At 47.6% G+C, this 17,175-nt stretch overlaps 1 protein-coding gene across 1 annotated transcript in view; it reads left to right on the forward strand.

The window, feature by feature from the left end:
* The window catches only part of CCT5 (chaperonin containing TCP1 subunit 5), a 101,787-nt gene extending 85,652 nt beyond the window's left edge, over positions 1-16,135 (forward strand). The window contains exon 12 of the mRNA XM_050937481.1: positions 16,125-16,135. Within this exon, the coding sequence (XP_050793438.1) occupies positions 16,125-16,128 (4 nt within the window). The 3' untranslated portion in view covers positions 16,129-16,135. The remainder of the gene's footprint in view (positions 1-16,124) is intronic.
* Positions 16,136-17,175: the final 1,040 nt, after the last annotated feature.

Raw genomic sequence — 17,175 nt, forward strand, 5'->3', positions numbered from 1 at the left:
CGTCAAAGGCACAAGCTCGACCACAGCGTGCGCTGCGGAGCTGGTAGGCACCAGATTCGACGGTTCCTGAGAGACCGGAATCAACGGTGCAGAGGCAAGTGGTGCCGCAGCAGTTGATGGTGCCGGGTGGTCCGCTTTAGATGTACGCTCCGACTGCGGCGTAGATACAGGTGCCGCAGGAGCCTTGTACCTCTTGCTCCTCGGGGAGAGGGATCGGTGTCTGCCAAAGGGTTGAGCCGGTGAAGGCTGGTGCCGAGGAGTCTTCACTGGAACCGTGTGTTCCTGTGCGGCGGAAGCACTCGTCCCTGGTGCCGGAGTCTGTGCCGAGGATGGAGGAGTTAGAGCTGCCTCCATCAAGAGTTGCTTGAGGCAAATGTCCCGCTCTTTCTTCGTTCGGGGCTTGAACGCCTTGCAGATTCGGCACTTGTCCGCAAGGTGGGACTCTCCCAGGCACTTTAAACAGGAGTCGTGTGGCTCTCCTGTGGGCGTTGGCCGATGACAGGCCGTGCAAGGTTTGAAGCCCGGTGAACCGGGCATGGGCCCCGGTACCGGGGGAGGAGAAGGGGCTAGCCCTCGACCCTCTAACTATTTACACAACTACTATTTAAACGAGCGAAGAGCTAGGGAGGTGGAGATCAGCTAAGCCGCGCTCCACTGTTCCAACGACTGACACGGGCGGTAAGAAGGAACTGAGGAGCAGATGGGCCAGCAGGGGTATATATCGAGCGCCATGGCAGCGCCACTCCAGGGGGCGCCTGCCGGACCTCCAAGTGTTGCTAGGGTAAAAATCTCCGACGAACGTGCACACAGCGCTCGCACACCTAACTGGAATGGATATGAGCAAGCACTCAAAGAAGAACAGACATCTATTATTATACAAAGCAATGAGAGAAATAGTTCTGTTTGCATGAAGCACACATGGAATGTGGGCCAGTTAAAAGCACATGCTAGGTTGAACCTCCCTGAGCTCCTCTGCCATTGTGTGTGTAGTAAATGCTGAAATACATCAGCTCATCAGTTAACTTCCAGAACTTCCTGTTCTTCTCTTTCTTACAACAGCTGAGATTGCTGCTGTTCATTCTTGACTCAGGGCTGTCTCTCCTGCTTTGGAAGAGGATCATGACCCTTGAAGTAGAACCTTTTGCCTATTGTCTAAAGGGATGGACACCTGAGACTGTGAGGTGTACTGCCTTCTTTCCTGAAGCTGCTACTTTAGTGAGATGTCCAGGATAAACATGATCCTTATATCATGGTCTGTGGTAGCTGTGTTCTCTTCCTTCCATGGTTCCATTATGTTTTGCTGCAGTGGAAAATGGTGAGAGTGTTAATCTGCAAGGCTTTTTTTTACTACAGAGCTCAGACATTTTTGGCCCCTAATTTTAGTCCCCAACATTAGATACCACATGCCTGAGCTGCAAAGGTCCTGAGCATTCACAATACCTACTGGAGACAAGGGGAACTGCCTCTGAAAATCAGACTCTAGGTGCCTCCAGATGAGCACCCCAAAACAGGCATCCAAATACTGGCAAAGCAAAAGAACCAAAAGCTTCAGGATGCTCCTACACCCTGTCTCCCCTTATTAGGAGCAAGTAATGGGTCTGTTTCCTATGGTGAAAGAGCTGTCCCAGTGTCAATCCCTTTGGGTCGTGCTGATCATCATTTTGCTCACTGTTCCACAAAAACCAGGACATCTGCAGCTCAGCTTCCTCAGGGGAAGAAGGAAGCAAGGGTGGAGGTGGGGTGGGGACTGATTCCAGTGTTACTGAAATGCAAGGATCCTTTGTACTGTTCTCCTCTCCTGAAAGCTTACAAACAAGTCCTTACATGTTTAGCCAGACCTTTCCTGTCCACCTGTGGAATCGTATCTTTGCGTTGAGAGCAAGGGAGGCTCATTTCAGCCCAAAGGGAACTTTTCAGGGAAAGTTTCTATAGAGGGAAAATAAGTGTTAGGACTGAGCCTGTCTTTCAGGCAGAACTCTGGAGCTGCTGTCAGGGCTCTGTAATAACCCTCTTGTTTGAGGCCAAGATTTTCAAAGGGGCCCGAGGGAATTAGGTGACCAACTCCCACTGGAAGTCTAACTCCCTTGGGCCACACTGGAAGTCAGTGGGAGTTGGGCAACTGTCATAGTATAATTCCCAAATTTGAACCTTAGCATCCAAAATATGGGTACTAGCATGAATTTTCCTAAGCTTAATTACCAGCTTAGATCTGATAGGCTGCCACCAATCAGGACTTAGATAGAGCGCCTGATAGACTCTGGTCTCCCCAAACCCTTCCCTGGGGACCCCCAAGACCCAGATTCCCTGAGTCTCACAACAAAGGGGAATAAACCATTTCCCTTCCCCCCTCCTTTCTTTCTCCAGCTCTTTCCCGCCCTGGGTACACTAGGAGACCACCGTGATTCAATTCCTTGAATCACCCCATCCCCCTCCCTTCTTCCCCGGAGAGAGATACAGAGATAAACGCAGAGAGCAGGTTTTTCTTCCCTCCTCCCTTTCCTTTCTTCCACCAATTCCCTGGTGAGTGCAGACTCTCTTCCCTGGAGTTTTACAAAAGATAACCAAAAAATCAATTAGATTCTAAAAAAGAGGAAAACTTTAATAAAAGAAGAAAAAACATAAAACTTGTCTCTGTAATCAAGATGGTAAATATACAGGGTTTTTATAGCTTATAGACAATAGAAAAAAGCTTTCTCCAGCAGAAACACAATTTAAGCTACTTCCAGCAAGTACACATCTGCAAATAAGAAAAACAAATTAAAAGACTATAACTGCCTTTTTTTTTTTACTCACTATTCTGAATAGATAAGAGACTGCAGCAGGGAGATTGGCAGAAACCTGGTTGCACCTCTAGTCCCATCCAGGACCCAGAGAGAACAACCCACAAACCCAAATCCCACAAACAAAGGCTTCCCTCCACCTAGATTTGAAAGTATCTTGTTTCCTGATTGCTCCTCTGGTCAGGTGTTTGGGTCCCTGTTTGTTAACCCTTTACAGGTAAAAGAGACATTAACCCTTAACTATCTGTTTATGACAGCAACTAGCTCCGTTAGTCCCTTAGAAAAGCCCAGCCTTGAGCAACACAGTCCCTGTTTAGCCACTCAGACCAGGGAACAGCAATGACTTTAAATGGGACTGTGATTCCCCCTGTGTTTTCAGAAATGGCTGGGCTAACGGGAGCATTTACAAGAACAAGAGCAAGAACAAAAAGGTGCCAGTGGAGGAGAGTTTGGGGGAAATCTCTGAATAGACAGGAGCAGCAGCAGAGCCTGAGCATGGCAAGGTATGAGAGACTCTCATATGGGTAAATTTACTAATTTGCTAATTGGAGTGAGGTTCTCATTTCTGGGAAGAACTGCCTGGTTCCAGATTGCCTGGTTACACACAGAAACTCAGCACCATGGGTTGTGGCTATGCATTCCAGAAAGAAACAAAACTGGGCAGCTTTGTATATAGACTGGTGTGATGGGATCCCCGGGGTGCTGCCTGGGACTATGGGAATGCTATGCCCCTTTAACTTTCCGGCCTGGGCTGTGTCTCACAATGCTTTGCTAGTGACAAGCAGCAAACCCGTCTGGGCGCTGTTGTCACTCAGCACAACTGCAATGTGGAGCCCCACACCCAGCTAAATAGCATGAATGCTCCCAGAGCCACTCATGAATCACACAGAGAAAGGCACCAGCAAAATTCCTCCAGCTCCCAGCCTTGTAGCTCAGGAATACCGTCTTGCACTGCTCAAGACAAGCAGTGTAAATTTATTAACTGGTTCACCACTTCATCAACGGAAAGTGGATATACACCAGCCTTTGTAAACCTGAGCAGGTTTACCAAACCCTTCAGGTAAACTCACTGGTAAAGATAAACAACTGAAAAAATTATAGACTACAGAAGATAGATTATAAGTGATAGGGAGAGAGTCAGAGTGGTTACAAAATAAAAAGAAATCTAAGCACGCAGTCTAAATTCTCCACTCTAGTAGACTGAGCAACAATTAGGTTAAGCAATATTTCTCAACCTCCATAATATACATGTTTGTACCTTAAACCTGTAGCATTCTTTTCTGCTGGAGTCTTCAGTCTTCTGAGTATCCTTGTTGCTTTCAGCATAGATGAGGGCAGGAGAAAGGCCCAGCCTGGGGCTCCTGTGTTCTGATTTATACCCTTAGTCCATGTGCTTGGAGAGCACAAGTCCAGGCATGTCTGGTGGGCATTGCTGAGTCACCAGGCAAGGTTGGGCAATTCCCTTGGCATGGCCTTATGCAGGCGAGTCATTGAATTGTAGCTTCCTTGCTGGGCAATGGCTGATGATGGTTTGTTTGACACCCACCTGGGCACTGGTTACTTTCCGTGCTGTTGTCCCTGGGGAGCTAACATCTGGCCGATTTCCCAGTTTACAGCCTGTTTTATTGACAACCCTACAATATAATCTCATAACTTCATGTAACCTTTCTGCCCCTCTGAGTTGGCAGCAACAAGGGCTGGGTTCAGTATCCAGGGGTTCCGTTTCAATAGCGCAATGCAAAACCGGCTCAAGCCCCCACCCAGTGACCTGGAACAATTACATACCACCCCCCGGGTGCCTCTAGGAGGCAATACTTTCCCTCTCACAAGCACAGAGTCTGAGTGTTGCAAAATTCTTCTAATGAAGGAGGGAAACACTGCGGCATTACATTGGGGAAACACTGCAGACAGGATTCATAACACAAACCATGAGCAAAAGACCCACCTCCAAGTAAGTTTGGCGATGTCCTTTTCCCCTCAGGGTCTTAAGTCCAAATCACCCCAAAGTTCAACAAACCAAAAGTCTCTGTCCCTGGTCAGTGCTGCCCTAGAGTTCAAAAGTTTATCTGCAGAGTTTTACCCCCCACCCAAGCCTGGGTGGAATGGGGGGGCACATGGGGTGTTAAAGGGCACCTTATGTTGGCCAGGGCCCACTGCCCCGCCGTTCCGTGGAGTTCTGCTGCAGCCTTCACCACGAACGGCTCTGCTCCACCAGTTGCTGCTCTCCTCCAGTCGTACAGTGAGCTGCTCCAGCCATTACCGCAAAATGCTCTGCTCCGCTCCAACTGTCCTGCAAACTGCTCCACTCTGCCAGTCCCTGAGCAATATATCTTCAGGCTCCCCCACTAGTTAACACAGCACTCAGTGATCTCAGTTCAGTAATTTATTGGTTTCAGCTTGTAGTAGGGGAGCCCCAAGTGCTGGTGCATCGCTGGCCCAAAGTGAATTCAGCTCAGCAGCCTCTAGCTAGACTCTTAGTAGAATCAAAACTAGCTCTGCTATTCAACAGTGAGGGGAGGGGGAATTGGTATGCCAGGCCCTGAAAAGGGGGGGGGGGGGGGGGGGGGGGGGGGGGGGGGGGGGCACATCCCCTCAGGCACATATACTTGTCCCCTACCTCTCTTGATTCACTGGGTTTTGGAACCCATGTCCCTTGTTTAGTGAGTGCTACTTGGTTGACGTTGAGACTCTCTGTCATAAAACAGTCTCATAGTCCTTCATTGACATAATCAGGGTAACAACATTTTATTCCTTCTCCCCAATAACCGAGAAACTGGGGATCACACAGCTGTCAAAGTGACCATTTTGGGCTGCCATGTGCTCATGCTAGGTGGAGTGGGTGTGCCTATGCAAACAAGATCAGCCTCTTCAGTTCTTTTCCACACTCACCATAATTCACCACCAGATGTCAGTGTAGGGCTCATCCTGATTCTGCTTACATTCATATGGCATGATTATATACATATTTAGATAGAATAGTGACTTTCACCAGATCATAACCTTTCCCCTGATACCTTACATGGCCTGCTTTATATGCAAGATCACAATTATATATAAATGAGGAATATGGGGGTTGCAAGGTGCTCCCACAAGATATAGAATGTCACAGCCAGTACAGTGGTCCCTCCATTTCAGGCTCGGAGGGAAGCCACTCTGACTTGCTGTGTCAGGCAACACAAGCTAATTAACAGTCCCTACAGGCTAGGGCAGACTCTAATCACAGTCTGGGCTCTGACCCTCTGGTCAGGCAGAGCAATAAACAGTCTTTAGCCTGAGCCTTCTGGCTAAGGCAGGCAGTAACTACAGCCTGGGCTCTAGCTTTCTAAGCGAGGCAGTGCAGTAAGCAATTAAGCAGTCTTTAGCTTAGCCTCCTAGCTAAGGCAGGCAGCAAACACAGCCTAGAGGCTAGCAGCTTTTTGGCTGGGCAAGCCACAGTTCAGGTGCCATCCTTCCAGCCTAGGTTGAGTAGGGTCCCACCCCGGGGGTGGGATTGGTGACAGGGGGGAAGAGTGACCCGGGCCCACCCTACTCCACTGGGTCCCTACCCACAGCCCTAAGAGTGGTGGGGGATCCCACCACTGGATCAGCAGGAATCTTGCTACAACACTCTGACTCATATTGCAACTGCACAATCTGACTAATGTCTGGTTCCCCTGGGCTACTTCCTACCACAGTCTATTGGTGTGGCTCCGTAGTTTGTGGGTTCTGTGTCCTCGGGGTAAGTGGCAGACAGCAATCCCAGCAGCTCTTCCCCACTCTTGGTCTCCTTCTGGAGGCAGGGCACCACATAGCTCAGGGTCTGGTCCAGAGTCCTGCTGTGGGCTAGAGAGGTCTTCCTCTGGGCCATGCCTGCAGACTGAGTCTCTGGCTGCCGCTGCTCAGGCCTCCCACAGCTCGGCAGGTTTGCTGCCTCCAGTCAGGACACCACCACTTCCCACCCTAGGTTCAGGGTTGAGGGCAGCCAGCAGCAAATTGGCGACTTCTTCCTCTGAATGTCACTGTAGTTTTCAGTGACACCCGCTAGATTTGTCACTGGTTGCTTTGACACTAATTTCCTCACTAGGGAAACCAAAAGTCACTAAATCTAGCAACAAAATTGCTAAGTTGGCAATACTTCAGACAGCTTTGAGCAGAGTTTATCTCTACTCTTCGGGCCATGGCTAAAGGTATCTGCCCCAACAGGTGCTAGGTGGGAGGGTAAGTTATGGAGCGTCGAAGGGGGTGTAGAAGCTGCGTGAGCAGAGCACCTAAAACCCCAGACTCTAAAATTCTAAGTGGTGACCTTTTTCAGCATGTTAGTGACAGCAAAATTTCATCGTATCAGGACATTAGATTCCTCAGAGCTACCCCAGTACAGAGAACTCTCCCAAGGGACTGAAATCTTGTACTAAATATTCCTTAATCCTTTGTTATGTGTCATTGTATTTTTATCTCTCTAAAATATTTTTTATCTTTCTGGTTACAATCACTTTGGCAAGAAGATTTTGGAGACTGGGACGTTACTGGTAGAACAGAGGTATTGCACCTTTCATCAAAGAATAGTTGTGCTAACAGTGAATGCAGTGCTTATCTCTAAAATATTCTCTGTTTCACAGGCCATAACTCTTTTCCCACATACAAAACACACTCTGAAATACTCTAGACACAAGAAGAGCTCTAAAAATCTACATTTAACAAACTAAGCCATTCAGAAGGTCTCTAGCTGTACTTGTTCTGTTCCATGCCCCCATCATCCAAAGAATGGTGGGTTGGGAGGGGAAGCAGAAAATAAAGCTAGCTAAGGCTTCAGTTAATAGATGGCTAAAATGGCATATTTCCAAAATTTACTTCATTTCTCCTTGCACGGTCACTTACGTTCATTCCAAGCCATGACAATATCTTAGTCCAAAGAATAATGTGTGATATGCAAAGAGATATGTAGGGCAGCTACCTGACCAGCTGCCCACACTTTGACTCAGTTTTACAAATTGAATGTGTAGGCTTCTAAGAAGTTTCTGTATTCTGTTCCCCCTAGCAACCATTTTAAAATAGAAAACCTGTCTCCTCTACATTGTGTGTAGTTATTAATCTTTTGATTCCCTTCCCTGGTTACACACTCCTATTAGAAATCCTGTTGTCATAGAGCTGCAGACTTTCCCAGCAAAGAAGAAAGTTTATCTTAACAACCTGAAAATTGCCTTGCCTGCTGGAGAAAAGTCCATAGCTCTATCCCACCAAGCATACGTATTTCAGTTCTGAGGAAAGACATGCTATCCCAGCTTTGTCTCTTTGGTGCACATTTGTCTGTCTGCCAGTAACTGGTGTGGAATTTTAAAGTTGCTTTGCAATAGAAAAACATTGTGTGAAGCAGCTTTGGAAACATATTGAACTGGCAGTGTCTTCAGGGGTGTGGCCATTCCCAGCTTGCCTACTCTATCAGGTCTGGTTCTGCCTCCAAGCAGCTGCAAGATACAATGGATATGACCATTGTCATGGATCTGCAGATTTTCCAGCTAGAAGAAAGGAAATTTTGGGGTAAATTAAGTTCTCTTATTCACCTCTCAAAAGACACAACTCCTTTTAGTGAGCATTATGCATGTGTATCAAGGGGTGGGTCAGAGAACCAGTGTTACAAATTAACAAGTGTATTAACTCATATAACTCTTAATATAAAGCCGCAAGGGCAGATTTGAGACAATGCCAAGTGAACAACCTTTATTTACAATAAACATGAGCTAAACAATCTGTATTTTAAAGCACAAAAGTTCTGTACCAATGATAGCAAATAGATTATTGCTGAATTTGAAAATAAATTACTGACCTTTATGGGGTGCAGTAATCAAAAGTATTTTCCAGATGTGACTAACAGAACAAACTCTTCTTTGCTAACACAGAAAACAACGGCTTTCCCTGCTGTCCAACAGCTTCTAGCCCACAGCCACATATTGTCACTGGCCAAGTAGGTGCCCTGTTTGTTAATGATAAATCCAGGGCACAGTCAACTGCAACTGCTAGTCGATATTTTCCTCTGTTGGAAAAAGCAATGGAATAAAATTGTGGATCAAAGTCTCTTCCATCTTGGACATTTATGCTTCAAACAAATCCTCTTCAAGTGTCTCTGTGCTGTACTTTACTGTTGCTCTATGGGATTAAAAGCCAAGTGCATTTTGAGTGATTTGGCTGGAGAATGTATTTGGTGCTTGTGTAGAACATTTCTCGATGGTTTTCAGTGGCAGTTTGGGATGGTGGAATCTTTCTGACCAATGCATTATTGTGATTATCTCATAATTTCTTCAGTCTCAATCTCTCTCATGGCTAGCAAAGTCCTCATTCACAAAAGACAGGGTAGAATGGTCATTAGAGACTAAATCCCTCATCTGATGGGTGCGTTGAGCATTGTGGCATTAATACATTAGACAGATGCTATCAGAGGTACCATGGGAACATCAGTCACTAGCACTTCACAGTGTTCAGACTGGAATAATACAAGAATTGGCATGGTCCCCCTCAGAGCTCCTTGTCAAGTTATTCCCCTTCCCTCTTTGAGGGTACTTGCTGATTCCTGGACACCAGTTGGAAGGGAGGTGGAAACTTCAGTCCCTTACTCAGGAATTGAGCAGGCACCAGGATCTTCACAATCTCTTATTTTTAATAGGATAGCTCAATTTTTTCCTAAGATGTACTAGTGTTTCAGAAACTTCTTTCAGGAGCCATGAGGTGTCCTGGTTTTTCATTTCATCAGTCAAAATGTTGGGTTGTTCTTCAAGTATTGTCTGTGTGGCTCTCTAGATCCGGTGTGTACACCCCGCCATGTATGCAAGTTTGGAAGTTGCTGTTCAGCATCATCCATTGGGACTGCACATCTACCCTGCCTCTCACCCAACAACATACAATAGAATGCAGCCCCACCACCTCTTTGCTTCTTGTTACCCATCAGACTGCAAGTCAGAACTCTGCAGGTTCTGCCCCACTCAGCTAAGCAGTTTGTTCTGACAAAAAAGTGAATTTTAAAAAATTCCTTTAAATCATGGTAGTCTAAAAAAGCTTATCAGATGAATGAAATTCAGGATAATAACTTTAGCTTCCATCATTCCTTTATAGATCCTCAGGAATGGTTCACCACTCTTGACCTTCAAGACACCTACTTTCATGTTGCCATAAACCCAGCTCACAGCAAATGCTTATGTGTCCTTCCTTCCCTTCAGCCTATCCTTAATGCCTATCCTAGGTGGCAGCCCGCCAGAGATGTCTAGGGATCCACATCTACTCCGACCTGGTCACCGAGTTGGTTCATCTGAGAAAAATCCCCTCAAACCATTTCTTCACCACAGTCATCAATCTGTTTCAGACCCTAGGATTTACAATAACTATACAAATTCAGCACTGGTCCTGATGAAATATCTGGCATTGGTAAGTGCATCCCAGAATTCCAAACAGGCAAAACTTATCTGCCTCAGAACAGGCTTCAATCCATCCTGCATCTCATCTTCTTTTCTCTGACCTACAGTGAATACACAAACCACAGCCAGATTATGTCTCAGACTTCCAAGTCACATGGTATCCAGCACCTACATAATGCCTTTACCAGACTTTCCCCATACCCTCTCCAAGGCTGGCTTCAGACAATTTATCAGCCCAGAAAACACCATATGAATCTTCTTCTCAGTGTCCCCTCAATCACATTGTCAAACCCAGAGATAACTTGCAAAGGAGTCTCATTCCACCCACTATGTCCTTCAACAACTCTGGTAACAGATGTTTTCTCTCTGGATCACCTACAGACAAGGTCTGTGAACCTCACAAGACTCCACACACTACGCATAAATATCTTAGAAGTCTAGGCAATTTGCCTGGCCTGAGAATTGTTTCTTCCCCAGATTACATCACAGCCATGTATTATATCAATCTACATATTGGATTTCAGTTGCATCTTTTGTATCAGGAAACCATCAAGGTATGGAACTGGTGCATTTAATATCTATAGAACCTCCATCTTCCTTAAAGTAAATAATGACCTGGCCTGCTATCTGAGTAGGCAGTATTCAGATCACCATCAGTAGTTCCTGGAACATTCCATTCTCCAGCCTTTCTGTACTAGATGCGGCTCTCCCCAAGTAGCTCCGATTAGTTGCAAAATAGATCAAGCTGATTGTTCTATTCCAGATGATGCAGGAGTCCAGTTTCTCCCATAGATACCTTCCTCATGAGTTGATTTAAAGGACTCCTGCATGCCTTCCCTCCTCCTACTCCTTTCATTCCCAAGGTCATCCAGAAAATCAGGAAAGACAAAACTACAGTAATCCTTATTGCTCCCTCCTAGGCAAGACTGTTTTTTGGTTTGCAGACCTGCTATATCTGTCTATACATCCACCAGTTCCACTTCCAAATATACAGGACCTTCTGTCTCAGATCCAGGGCCAGATCCTCCACCTCAATCCTAGCATTGTTGGATGTAGGGATTTCGCAAAGTGTCACAAACAGGAACTGCTATACAGAAGTCTGGAAACATCTTGGTCCAGAGCAAGAAGCCTGCTAATAAGTCTGTCTAAGCCACAAAATGGAAGAGATTCTCCATATGAGCCAATGATAAAGGACATGACCACCTTCTCTCACCAATACCCATAATACTAGGTCATTTCCTTCAACTCAGGCAATCCAGCCTCATTATCACCTTGGTGAGAGTTCATCTGCCAGCAATAGCTGTCTGTCAATGCTCATATCGAAGTTACCACAATTTTCTCTCCTACCCACCTTTCCAGGAATTGACCTCATGCTAGGACTTCAGTGTAGAGCTCACGAAGTTAATGGGACACTGTTTGAATCCAAGAAAGACTGCTCCTTATTCCTTCTGTCCATTAAAGCTGCCTTCTTTGTGGCTATTGCAAGAGCCCAAAGAGTGAATTAAATATAATCACTTCCAGGTGACTCACAATACACAGTATTCCTTGAGACTAGTGTGGTGTTACTGTAACCCTTCTGCCCCTCTAGTTGGCAGCAACAAGGGCCGGGTTCAGTATCCAGGTGTTCCGTTTCAGTAACACAATGCATAACCGGCTCGAGCCCCCACCCAGTGACCTGGGACACTCACATACCACACCCCCCTGGGCGCCTCTAGGAGGCAATACTTCCCCTCTCGCAAGCACGGAGTCTGAGTGTAGCAAAATCTTTTTTAATAAAGGAAGGAATCAATGCGGCATCCCATTGGAGAAACACCACAAACAGGGTTATAACACAAACCATAAACAAAAACCCACCTCCAAGTACGTTTGGCACTGTCCTTTTTCCGCTTAGGGTTTTAAGTCCAATCACCCCAAAGTCCAACAACCCAAAAGTCTCTGGTCAATGCCACCCCAGAGTTCGAGAGTCTATCTGTAGAGGTCCCTCCCCCCAGCCTGGGTAGAAAGGGGCACCTTACGTGGTCCAGGGCCAACTGCCCTGCCTCTCCGTTGGTTCTGCTTCCGCCTTCTCCACGAACTGCTCCGCTTCACCAGCCGCTCCACTCTGCTCCTCCAGCCATCCTCAGGAACTGCTCCGCTCCACCAGCTGCTCTGCTCCATGAGCTGCTCTGCAAAACTGCTCGGCTCCGCTCACTCTGTGGGCCGCTCCACCTGTCCCGCAGCTACTCCGCTCTGCCAGCTGCTCTGCTGCCACCAGCTGTCCTGTGATCCGCTCCAGCCGTCCCCGCAACTGCTCCACTCCGCCAGCTGCTCTGTTCCACAGTATATCTTCAGGCTCCCCCACTAGCTAGCACAATGCTCAGTGCTCTCAGCTCAGTCATTTCAGCTTTTTTGTGATTTCAACTCTTAGTGATTCCAGCTCATAGTAGGGGAGCCCCAGTGCTAGTGCACCATTAGCCTAAAGTGAGTTCAGCTCAGCAACCTGTATTTAGATTCTTGAGGGAATAAAAAAATCAACTCTGACATTCCACAGTGGAGAGAGGAGGGGGTGCAACTGTTGCTTCTGGCTCCACAAGGAGACTGCACCACCAGACACAGATACCTGTCCCCAGCCTCTCTACTTCACTGGGTTTTGGAACCCATGACCCTTGTCTAGCAAGTACCACCCAACTGAGGGTGAGTCATTTGTCACCAAGCAGTCCCACCGCTCAGCAATCTGGGATAGGGTAGGCGTGTCTATGCAAATAAACTCTCTGACATTCTTTCCACCAGATGTCAGGGTAGAGCTTATCCTGACTCTGCTTACATCCTTCCCCCAGCCAAGAATTTGTCGTCCCGACAAATCACATTCCCTACTATACCAACTTATTGGTCCCCTCCAAAAGGCATTAGATAGCCCACTTTAGCTTTCACAAACCTGTGTGCTAAATGTATAGGCTCCTCACTAATCACCCCAGGTGCATCGTAAGTTAACCGTTTCACTGGTCTTATTACCCTGTCTCGCCTATTAAGAATCTCTGTTGCTATGGTAGGGGGGACATCCTCTTGAGTGCCGGATGGGGAGGTTTCCTGTGAGTTCCCCTCAGATACTGGCATAGGCTCCTGCATTTCTAGTTCTAACAGTGGAGGGTCGCAGGTGCTCTGGACATCCTCCATCTGTATGTCACCATTGTCCAATAGCCTGTGTAAGTCATTACACGGGGGTCCCACCAGTGGCTCAGGGATGTCAGGAATGGGCCTAAATACTTCTGCCATAGGGTTTAGGGTGGAAGAGGATGTGCTCTCTTCTGATTCAGCGGATCGAGACTGAAATCTTGTCTTCATCCCAGGATACACCATGGTTGTGTCTTCCTCCTCAGACTCACTGTCAGATGTGCCGAGTAGGGGTAGGTTAGCTGCAGGAGGCCGGCTGTCCACATTGGAAGGCGGCTTTGGTACAGCACCTTTGTTCTGCCCAGTTGCCCTGTTGTGGCCCACCTCATAAGGGCTGCTTACCAGTTCTCCCACAGGGAGCAAAAGGTTTCTATGCACGGTTTTGGTCTGCCCTGGACCCTCTTCAGGTTTTATCTTGTAGACCGGCAGGTCTCCTAGCTTTTCCATCACTAAGTAAGGTATTGCCTTCCATCTGTCAGCTATCTTGTGTTTGCCAGCAATACCCAAATTTCTCAGCAGGACTCTGTCCCCTGGCTGGAGCTCTTGCAGACGTACCCTAGCATCATATCGATGTTTGTTGCGGCCTGCATTCTTCTGAGCTGCAGATGTAGCTAAGTGATAAGCATCCCGCAGCTTTTCTCGTAGACGGGATAGATATTGCTGGTGAGTTTCATAGCTATCTCCATCCTCTGATACACCAAAGCACAGGTCTATGGGTAATCTTGGTTCTCGCCCAAACATTAAGAGATATGGGGTGACTCCCGTAGCATCGTTCTTTGTGGCGTTGTAGGCGTGCACTAGAAATGTGACATGTTGGCTCCAGGTTGCCTTCTGCTCTGGCCGCAAAGTCCCTAACATATCTAACAGGGTTCGGTTGAACCTCTCTGGCTGAGGGTCACCCTGTGGGTGATAAGGCGTTGTCCTTGACTTTTTAATTCCTGCTATCCTCAGCACCTCCTTCAGAAGGTGACTCTCAAAGTCTCGTCCCTGATCCGAGTGTATCCGGGCTGGGAATCCATAAACTGAGAAATATTTTTCCCACAGTACTCGAGCGACGGTAGTGGCCTTCTGATCACGTGTGGGATATGCCTGCGCATATCGCGTGTAATGGTCGGTCACTACTAGGATGTTCCCAATATTCCTCTTGTCCACTTCTAAAGACAAGAAATCAATGCAAACCAGCTCCAGAGGTTTGTTGCTGGTGATGTTCTTCAGATATGCAGCCCTCGTGGGCAGAGTTTTCCTTTGCACACATCGCGCGCAGGTCTCACATTTCCGGCGAACATCTTCAGCCATCCGTGGCCAATAGAATCTACTGCGGATAAGTTCCAGGGTCCTCTCCATCCCTAAATGTCCAAAGTCATCATGCAGGGCCCTCATGGCCAGGGCTCTGTAATCTTTTGGCAGCACTAGTTGATTCCGTTGCTTTTGTAGAGGGTCTGTGGTCGTGCGGTGTAGCACTCCCTGAATCAGTTTTAGTTTGGTCCATTCTCTCAATAGTAGTTTGCCCTCTGGGGTAGGTGGGACAACCTCAGCTGGGCCTCGCCCCCCTCTTTTGGCAAGTAGTGTATCACGAATGTCAGCATCTTGTAGTTGGGCCTCTTGCCAGTCAGCCGTATTGAGCATGGGCAAGGGAGATTGGTCCAAAGCAATGTAGTTCACTGAAGCAGAAGGCACTCCTTCAGGGGGTAGACCCAAAGCTTCAGCAACACATCCATGAAGGCTCTCATGGGCCTCCGGCTCTCGGCGACTCACACTGCAAATAGCTCTCACGCCATCCGTGGGTATCACAGCAACATCAGGTGCCTGCGGACGTCTGGACAAGGCATCTGCATCTACATTGCTCCTCCCTGATCGGTATTGAATGCTGAACTCATAGCTAGCCAAGGCAGCCACCCATCTCTGGCCTGTAGCATCCAATTTAGCACTTGTTAACACATAGGTCAGTGGGTTGTTGTCTGTCCACACCTGGAACTGAGCACCGTACAAGTAGTCTCGGAATTTCTCAGTGATGGCCCATTTCAAGGCCAAGAACTCCAGCTTGTGGATGGGGTAGCGAGTTTCACTGTCAGACAGTCCTCGGCTGGCAAAGGCTACCGGTTTGCGTTTGCCTTCCACTTCCTGATACAGTACTGCTCCCAGACCCTCCAAACTGGCATCAGTATGCAGGATAAACGGTTTGCTTGGGTCAGCAAAGACTAGGACGGGAGCATGAGTTAAGCGAGTAATGATTTCCCGAAAAGCTCTCTCACATCTTTCATCCCACCGCGGCCCAAATGGTTCGAAGGGGCCATAGTGTGTCTGCAAAGGCGGCTTTGGAGGCCTCCGCTTATTCTGGGTCTTAGATTTGTTCTTGTTGGACTGGTATCCCCTGGTAAGATCATTCAGAGGTTTTACAATCGTAGCATAGTTCTTCACAAATCTGCAGTAGTAACCACTAAATCCAAAAAACGTCTTGAGTTCTCTGTAGTTAATGGGACGTGGCCAGGTAGTGAGTGCTTCTATTTTATCGGGGTCAGTACTCACACCCTCTTGGGACACGATGTGACCTACATACTTCACTGAGGTTTGGCAGAACTGGCATTTATCAATTGAAAGCTTCAAACCGTATGCCTCCAACCTGTCGAGCACTTTAAGAAGTCTTTCTTCATGTTCCTCCAGGGTTCTTCCAAACACAATCAGGTCATCCAAGTAAACTAACACCTGCAGTAAATTCATGTCTCCCACGACTTTTTCCATAAGACGTTGAAATGTGGCAGGTGCTCCAGAAATCCCTTGGGGCATGCGTTCGAACTGATAAAACCCTAATGGGCAGATGAAGGCTGTCTTCTCCTTATCTTCTTCACCCAGAGGGATCTGGTAGTATCCACTCCGAAGATTCAACACAGAGAACCACTGACTACCCAGCAAACAGTCCAAGGCATCTTGTACTCGAGGCATGGTGTACTGATCAACCGTAGTGCACCTGTTTAGGGTGCGGTAGTCAATACACATCCGGATTTTTCCACTCTTCTTACGAACGACCACAATGGGTGAGGCATAGGGGCTTCGTGACTCTGTGATGATACCATTTGCGATCAGCTCTTGAAGATGATGGCGCACGTCTTCCATCTCAGAGAGGGCAATCCTCCTAGACCTCTCCCTGAAGGGTCGGGGATCTTGTAGCCTGATATGGTGTTCCACTCCCTTTGCACATCCCACGTCCCACTCATGTAGTGAGAACACCTTGGATCTCTCGCAAAGCTTCTTCCTCAGGCAATCCTTCCACTCCTCAGACAGCGGTGAGTCCCCGAAGTCAAACTTCGCAGGATCTATCATTGGAACTTCAGCTTCACACTGGGGTCTCACAACGCTTTCAGGCTCAAAGATGTCTGCAATCTTCTGCCCTGGTTTTACAAACACATCACGGCGTGTTTCATTAGCAACCAGTATCGTCACCTCCTCCTGGGCTTCAGCAGGTAGGGTTATGACTCCGCTGAGAACCAGCACTCCTTCTGGGAGCCCTCCCTTGGTTGGCTGCTCTACCACAGCTAATGTTTCCTTACTGCCTTTTAGGCAGGTACTCCTGACAATCACCTCCTTTTCTGACATGGCAGGCACCACTAAAGGGACCGGGCCCGCATACCTCAGTGCTCCGACTGGCAAATCAGGCATCACTTTTCTCGTGTCCTCAATTTTTCTGTAAGCCTCGGCACAGTGTGTGTGTATCACCAAGGTATTCAGATATTGGTCTCCTGCTTGCTGTCTGCAGTAATCGGCCAGTATCCTAAAGAGGCTGGAGTTGGTCCCTATTAGCACAGACACATCAGAGGCTCCTTTGGGGTCAGGGCATATTAAAGCAGCAGTGTCCACCTCCTGTCTTACCC

The sequence above is a fragment of the Gopherus flavomarginatus genome, chromosome 2, assembly GCF_025201925.1.
Source record: "Gopherus flavomarginatus isolate rGopFla2 chromosome 2, rGopFla2.mat.asm, whole genome shotgun sequence".
In the NCBI taxonomy this organism is placed as follows: Eukaryota; Metazoa; Chordata; order Testudines; family Testudinidae; genus Gopherus; species Gopherus flavomarginatus.